Raw genomic sequence first — 8,142 nt, 5'->3', positions numbered from 1 at the left:
TAAAAATTCTTGTTTCAAAACTTCATTTTCAGATTTGAGGTTATTAACTTCAGATCTGAGTTCAACAAGTTCTTTTTTAACAGAATTTATTTCATGTTGTAAATCAGAAGTAGAAATATTCTTGAGTTTTTTCTTTTGAAATCTTTCTAAGGTTTCTTGAAAATTAATCCTTTGTCTAGAAGTTTCAGGTTCGTCATATATATATATATATATATATATATTTCTCTTTTTATTAATTGGGCCAACCGATCACGATCATGTACTTCAACGGTTCTCTGCCTCTCTTCTCATTAATCTATTTCTTTTTTCTCACCAAATGGATTCGAATTCTGATGTTTCTAAACGTTCCATGATACATGCAAAAAGAAAATAATGATCATGATTGAAGATGGTGGCGTTGGAACCAACTTTATAGTCTTTACTTACTGGCCACTGATTAGGTCAAATACTCATTATGAGTCTCCAACTTTTTTTAGTCTTTGGAGTTGGCCGATTAATACAAGCACTTCGGTTGCTTTACTTTTGAACCAGTATGATGATCAGCCTTCTTCAGATGTAGTTTTTCTGATCATAGATGCTTGAAAAAAGAAAGAAACCCATTTGAGTAGCCCAATAAAGGGGGAAAAAAGAAGAAGAAAACGAACATATTTAAAGCTCAAATGTTGGGTCACTAAGATAATGCATATATAGTTTCAAACTATAGTTATGGCATTAGTAAAATAAAACTTTAGGTGACACAGACATTGTATTAATTATCTCTTGGAGATATATTCTAGCCATAAATTAATTATATAATAATAATCCTACAAACTGATATAGTTTGATATGATTCGTCATATTATAAAATTACTTTTATTATAAAATAGATCTAACGGATCAGATGAAATCACGTCAATTTGTAGGATTGTTTTTGTGTAATTTATTTGTGGACGTAGCTGTCCTCTCTAGATTCTGAATCTTCCTCGCCCATCACAGAAGAACCATACTCCGGCGACGCTACCCTCCTTGAAGACACTGAATTTGGCACTCTCGCTGATCTATTGTTATGATATTGTTGCACCACCAAGACTGATGCCGAAATTGAGAAATCTGGAGATGTCAACAAGCTGCCAACCGGCCCCAGTTCCAGGCAGTCATGTTTCATGTTCAATGTTGCAGCTACTTGGCCCTCCGGCATTCGGCCGACCAAGAACAGATTGCATCGACTAAACTCCCGAACCACGTCAATCGTTTCTGCAGCATTTCTCATCACCCTCTCTTCAAACTTGATGGAGCTGTCATTCGGAGTCTTCCGCTTGAATTCAGCAAGAAATTTTTCATCTCCTGATCCTGGTGAGCCGTTGGAGTCGTCCCTGATGTTGACGATAGCTGCCTCCCCTGCAATCTCAGGGCTTGTTCTGAAGTGAATGACTGTCAATGAATTACCGGGGTGCTCAGCCATTCGAGCACCATAAGCGAGGGCTTCCCGATCATCAATTCCTCCAAAGAACAAGACTGTTAAGGTTGAAGAAACATTACTTGCAGAAACATGGGTGCTTCCACCAAGCCCACGGTCCACCAAGATCCCCACAGAGCATGGTGCATGCTCAAGAACCCTCCGGTTGACTGAACGGAATTCATTTCGAGTTGTCTCGAGCGCTCCATCAAACCTCTGCTGCTTGTGAAAGGGGAGAATTATCATAGCCACCCTTTTACTCTCAGCACTCGTGCATATGTCCTCGTGCATGGTAGTCATGGGAGAAATTGAAGTCATAGGGCGAATGGACACATGGCTTAGCCGCTGGAAGGCCTCGAAAGCAACGACGACTCGATCGCTATCCGAATGGCGCCCCTTATTCCAGAAGGGTAGCCCATTCTTTCTTGCCTTGTGGACCATCAGAATTGCAGAGGGCCTTTCAGTTAGCTCCATGAGGTGCAATGCATAGACGCAGAGTCCTCCCTTCTTCTCAGTCCCACGTGAAGCCTCAATGAGATTGATCATCGTGGGGATGTTTTTTGTACTGTGGAAACATGTCAAAATCCGAAGTTGAGAATTGGGGTCCTTCCTCTCAATTGTTCTATGCTTGTAATTAGCTTTGCTCATTCTTTTAGCTGGCTTATATACTGGTATAACTAAAGGTGTCGTAATAAAGGTTGTGAAGATGGCCATCAGAACCATGATGGCAAATGTTTGGTCGTTCAATACCTGCAATAAAAATCAGCTAAATTTATTAGGATCATGATCAAGCGGATCAAGTCCAATTACACATGAAAGATTATGAAGTTTGATCTCTCTGTTGTTAGAAGCCAAAAAATACATTTTACCTTTCTGTCTATGCCAATGTTGAGGACGATGAGTTCCACCAAACCTTTAGTATTCATTAGGAACCCCAGAGCCAAAGCCTCCTGGAGAGGCACTCTGCAGAGTAGGGAGACTGCGACTGTACCGACAATCTTCCCAATGCAGGCTGTACAAATGACTAGAACAACGAGACCCCATGACTGGAGCCCTTGAATTGTGGCTATATTGGTTTTCAATCCACTTGAGACGAAGTACAATGGAAGGAAAAGACCAGTGACGATATCCTCAACTTTTTCCACGAGAGCACCTGCAAAGGGCCCTTCCTTTGGGACAAGAACTCCAACCACAAATGCACCAAAGAGGGCATGAATTCCAATGGCATCAGTGACAAACCCGGCTGCCAAAACTGCAGCTAAAGTAGCACACACGTACAACTCTTCCACAGGCTCACCCTCGGGGCAACGTTGCACCATCCATTTAAAGATAGGAGGCACAATGAATACACAACAGAGAACAAAACCAGAGCCACACAAGAAAACCCACAATGGAACGAGGGGAGAGTGGTCATTGCCAGAGAGGGCAATGGCAAGAGCAAGTAGAATCCATGCAGCAACATCATTGACTGCTGCCGCCGACATGGCCATTTGGCCAACATCAGTGGTCAATAGCTTGAGCTCAGCCAGAATACGGGCCAAAACAGGAAAGGCAGTGATAGAAAGGGCCACCCCCATGAATACAAGAAACGGGGGTCCATTTACACCTTTGGAAATAGTTCCTCGGAGGACAAATGATGTTCCAATTCCTAATACAAAGGGAAGGCTAATTCCTGCCATGGCTATGCTTAAAGCTTTCTTTCCGGTTCGACGGAGGGACCTTGGATCTAACTCTAGGCCAACGAGGAATAGAAAGAAAAGGAGACCCAGATTTGCTAAAGTATCCAACACAGTGAGGCTTCTAGATGGAAAAATGGCATTCAGATAGTCTTTGTTACGACCCAGAGCGGATGGGCCAAGTAATATTCCACCCTGCCAAGAAAGCAACAAGATTTAAACTCTCCATAAAAAATGCAGATGCAGCAAGCAAATTAACTTTATGTAGAACCTAAGTTATGACTCTTAAAAGGATGTTTGGCAACCAAAATCATCTCGATTCTTTAAAGTCAAAGATATTTTCATTCCTAAACATACATCTATGGCGTAAAAATTCAAAAAATTAGACAACCACCACCTAGTACTGGCCGTGGCTGCAACCACGGGGAGGCCAGATTCCGGTGACCACAGGAGGCCCAAATCAAGCCACCCTTCTCTGGCCAGTACTATGGGTGACTACTGCTAGTTGGCTACCATAGGTGCATAGGCCATAGCCCAATGGATTGTGCTGCAAGCATTAATATACAGTGGTGCGTTTTTCTATCTGGAAAAATCTAATTATAAATCGAATACTAATTTGAATTTAGAATATAAAGGTAACAATATTAGTATGCAGATTGGTACGAAAACTTGCTTGTATATAGCAAAACTCTTCCTATATAGACCCATCAGTACTTTTACTAAGAGCTCGCAAAGTAAATGCTACCACATGATTATGATTAGGTTCTCCTCAAGTCTTCTCTAAAATAAATAAAAACTAGTCTTCAACTAAACAAGAAGACAATGGAAGAGATCAGAGCAGAGTACTACGGTTTAAAAAAATTCGATCATATATATATATATAGAGGCATGCATGCATGCTGCAGGGCCACGTACGGAGTAGTTCAAGATGCAAAGACGTTGGAAGTCAAAATAATTTATAAATCCTGCTTAATTATTGGTAAAGAAAAAGGCAGGCATGCAGCACATGAGAATGAAATCGCAGCATATGATCTAGAATTATAATGGAGAAAATTAATTAAAGGAATTACTTACAACAATCTCTGCAATCACTCGAGGCTGTCTCAATGGCCTTAAAAGAAAAGCGAGAATGCGCGTGAGAGTGACAACAAGACATATCTGCACGATGGCAAGAGGGAGTGCATAATGAAGAGGATTATCCCCCTGGAACACCCCATTAGACGCTGCCTTCATCGGCACTGGACACGGACTCGACAGTACTGTAGCATTGCTAGCGGCCATCTTGATTGATTATTATTATTATTATTTTGCAGCAAATATTCCAGCCCAAAGTCTCAGATAATTAGTTCCTGCGTGATTAATTGAGATTCCCATTTATATACATTAGTTCTCTCTTTATAACGTACATACAAGGAGAGATCTAGCACAGAACAATCCTCACGCCAGAGGCAAAATCAATTTCATGCACATATGCTTTAATTAGATAGGTGGACCCAAACAGAGGAAGAGGAAGAGGATGGACGACTTCAATTAAAACACAAGGAAAAATATTTGCATCAGCCCCGCACCAGCACACACTCAACCTATTAAGTGTAAAAAAAAAAAAAAAGTGATGTGAAGTGTGTGCTGGTGTAAGGCTGATGCATAGCATTTCCCAAAACACAAAACAAGAAATAAAATCATTTTTTTTTCTCTCCCAAAAATAAATAAAAAATTTAAACTTTTAGTCTAGTATGTTTTGCATATAAGTTGAAATAAAAGTTGAAAGTTGAATAAAATATTATTTTAATTTTAAAATTTTAAAAAATTGAATTGTTTATTTTATTTTACGTAAAAATTTAAAAAATTTATAATGATTAGATTAGATGAGAAGGCCATAATCTTCTACTAGTACTAAATGCCTAGTTAATAGGATAAAATAATGATATCTACACAATACATTTCACAATATATTTTACAATATATATTATAAAATAAAGATATTTTGATAAAATGATGTTCCTTTTACAAGTTAATTTATAAAAATATTGTTATTTTATAATATGTATTGTAAAAGAAAAAAGCTAGGGATTCCGCTCGGGGATCCCGTTGTAATCTACCGTTATTTTTTTTATTTTATATTTTTTGCTTAGTGATTAAGAAATGATTTTTTAATAATTTTTTAATTTTTTTAATTTTTTTAAAAATATTTTTAAGTATTTAAAAATGATATGAAAACAAAAAATAAAAAATAAAATAAAATGAAATGACCTATTGTAAAATATGTTGTGAAAAGTGACTTGTGTGTATATCTTTCAAAATACATATATGGTAGCCGAGGTTGTCAGGTACGTACGGAGTCGGACGTAGATTTCGCATTTGTCGGCAGATGGTTAAAAACATGGAACAATTATTTTTATTTTTATTTTTCCAACAAGAGGTTGGGAAAGCTCGGTCTTTTTATAACACAAATATCATCATCAACTGCAATATCATTAAACCATGCTATATAATAATTGTTCCCATATTTGAGCAAAGAAAATGGACATCAAATAACATATGATGGACCCACTTACCAAGACATTCACGAGGCACCTCTAACTAATAACGCAATAATAATTATAAAATATATATATATATAAATATATATATATATATATATATATGATGTTTTTATTGACTTCTAGCTAGCAACCAAACAAATCCGAGGAAAGCTGCTCTCTAAGAGCATCTCTATCGGGATGCCTAAAATACTATTATCTCTAAATTTTAAAAAAAAGTTTAAAAATCCCCTCCCATCCCATTTCCTATTTTAGAATTTTAATTTAAGAAATGAACAGTGGTTCCCTAAATATAAAGAACTACTATTCATCCCCTAAATCATTTTTTATTAATATTTTATTTAAATAAATAAAATAAATTCTTTTTTCAATCAACTATATTTTCTCTTATATTCATATTTATTATACTTTTAAATAATATTTTTAAAAATAATTTAAATAATTACTAAAATATAAAAATAATAATTTAAAAAATATTATTAAACCCTTAAAAAAATAATTTAAATTTTTATTTAAAATATTCACTATAATAATAGTTCAAAACATAAGAAAAAATATTAAGTAGTGAAGTTTGAAAATAGAAGTGAGAGAAAAAAGTAATAAAGAAATAATAGAAGAATATTATTTTAATAGAATAGAGAAATGATAGGAAATGGGATGTAGAAGGTTTTTTAAAAATGAGTAAAATTTAGAATAAAATTATAGGAAGTGTCTTTTTTAACTAAAATTTAAAAAAAAATTTAGGAAATCGGATAGGAATGGTCTAACATGGCTACCTCTCCTAAAACCATTGTTTATAGGAACAGTCCGACCCCAGAAGAGACACGAGAAGACTTTCTTAAAGATACACAGAGAACACGTGTATTTTATAATTTAAAACAAAAGACAATCGAGTGGAAGTGGTAGATGTCGAATAACATAAGGGGCCTCAGTATTATTATAAGAATAAATATACATAGAAGTTATTATTAAAAATATTTATTTTATATATATGATGTGATATTATCTAAACCACATATATTTTTAAGTAAGTGTTAGAAATAATTAACTAAAAGTAACCATACAGTAAATGTGAAGTGTGTACTGTTATAATAGCTTCTCTTTAATATTACTCTTATTATAATTTTACGGAATTTTACGCATGAAAAATGCCCATCTATTGATAATCAACCTACGAAAATAAATTTATAATTCATATAATATATAATATATTATATTTATTTAATAATAAAAATAATTTTATGATCAAACACATGAAACTATATCAATCTTAAATTTATTTTTGTGAAATATTTTTATAGCTTAAAGTATTTATCGTTAAAAATACACTAGCCCATCTGTAATTACCAGCACGATAATGGCATTGTTGTCTTTTGGCACGACGGGAGAAAGAATTAATTCAAAAACTCAACGTGAGACACAAGTGACTGACTATGTATTTGTGTAGGAGCTAGGAGGCTCCTACACAACTTTACACGTGACCATCGCTGAAATTGAATGCCATGAGTAGGGGAGGATTGATTTTGCAAGGACTTTAATGTCCCTGTACCTCATGGAATTTACAACTTTAGCGGTGTTCTCTCTGTGGTCGGAAACCGTATCATTTCGATATTGAAATTTTCCACTTCTTACCCAGGTGAAGGAAAACCACAAAACATGGGAATTTATGATACCCACTTCAAATTCAATGGGAAAGAATAAAGATTAAAAACCACGAACAAAACGCCTTGCCACTGGTTTGGTTGCCGAGAAAAAGCGGGAAATGAAGGGAAAACCTAGAAGGACCGGCTAAATTCATATATCCCATGTTTCATTTTCCCAGAAGATTTCTCGGCATCCAAACACATACGAAAGAAAGATAAGACGAGTCACCTGGATCTTCCTTCGCGAAAATTCCGATGACACAGTAGCACTGCAACGTGCATGCAGTCTAACAGCCTTAATAATCTTCTCTGCATTTCCACCGAGAAGATTTTGTGGGACTCCTGAGTGTAATTTCTCAGAATTTTCGTTCGAGAACGATCGGGGGATCAAACGGAGGTGTTTCTGTGCCTATAGTGAGAAACTTTCCAGAAGTTGGAAGAACAGAGCAAGGGACAGAGTTGATGCTCAATTGCTCACGCGAACACATATACGACCGCGCAACCGTTAAATTACCAAGTTAGCCACAATTACTCTCTTTGCTCAATGGACATCTTGGTAAATGTGGCAACACGTTACACACTCCACATACTTTCCTGGAATTTCCTCTGTTTTCGAAGACTCGACACCAAATCCAAATCAAGAAATAAAAAAATAAAAAAAAACAAAAAAGTCAAAGCTTCGGGAATCCGATGAATCGGATGGAAAATAATACAAAAACAATTATTACACTATTTGTAATAAAATATTATCTTTTTAAATTCGATTTTCCATCAAAATCAATAAAATCTTAATATCAGTCCTTTTATTCAAAAGAAAAATTGATAGTTGCAATCGTGAGTACGTAAGC

At 35.7% G+C, this 8,142-nt stretch overlaps 1 protein-coding gene across 1 annotated transcript; it reads right to left on the bottom strand.

The window, feature by feature from the left end:
- Positions 1 to 855: 855 nt before the first annotated feature.
- On the bottom strand, positions 856 to 7,735 carry LOC109005590 (cation/H(+) antiporter 18-like). Its single transcript, XM_018984601.2, has 4 exons — positions 7,524 to 7,735; positions 4,186 to 4,460; positions 2,305 to 3,306; positions 856 to 2,185 (listed from the first exon to the last, which is right to left on the bottom strand). The coding sequence occupies exons 2-4, from the start codon at positions 4,390 to 4,392 to the stop codon at positions 920 to 922; spliced, it is 2,475 nt and encodes an 824-aa protein (XP_018840146.1). The 5' UTR covers positions 4,393 to 4,460; positions 7,524 to 7,735; the 3' UTR covers positions 856 to 919.
- Positions 7,736 to 8,142: the final 407 nt, after the last annotated feature.

This window comes from Juglans regia, chromosome 2 (genome assembly GCF_001411555.2).
Source record: "Juglans regia cultivar Chandler chromosome 2, Walnut 2.0, whole genome shotgun sequence".
Lineage (NCBI taxonomy): Eukaryota > Viridiplantae > Streptophyta > Magnoliopsida > Fagales > Juglandaceae > Juglans > Juglans regia.
Note: the sequence above shows the minus strand (reverse complement) of the source record. Positions and strands in the feature narration are given on the sequence as shown.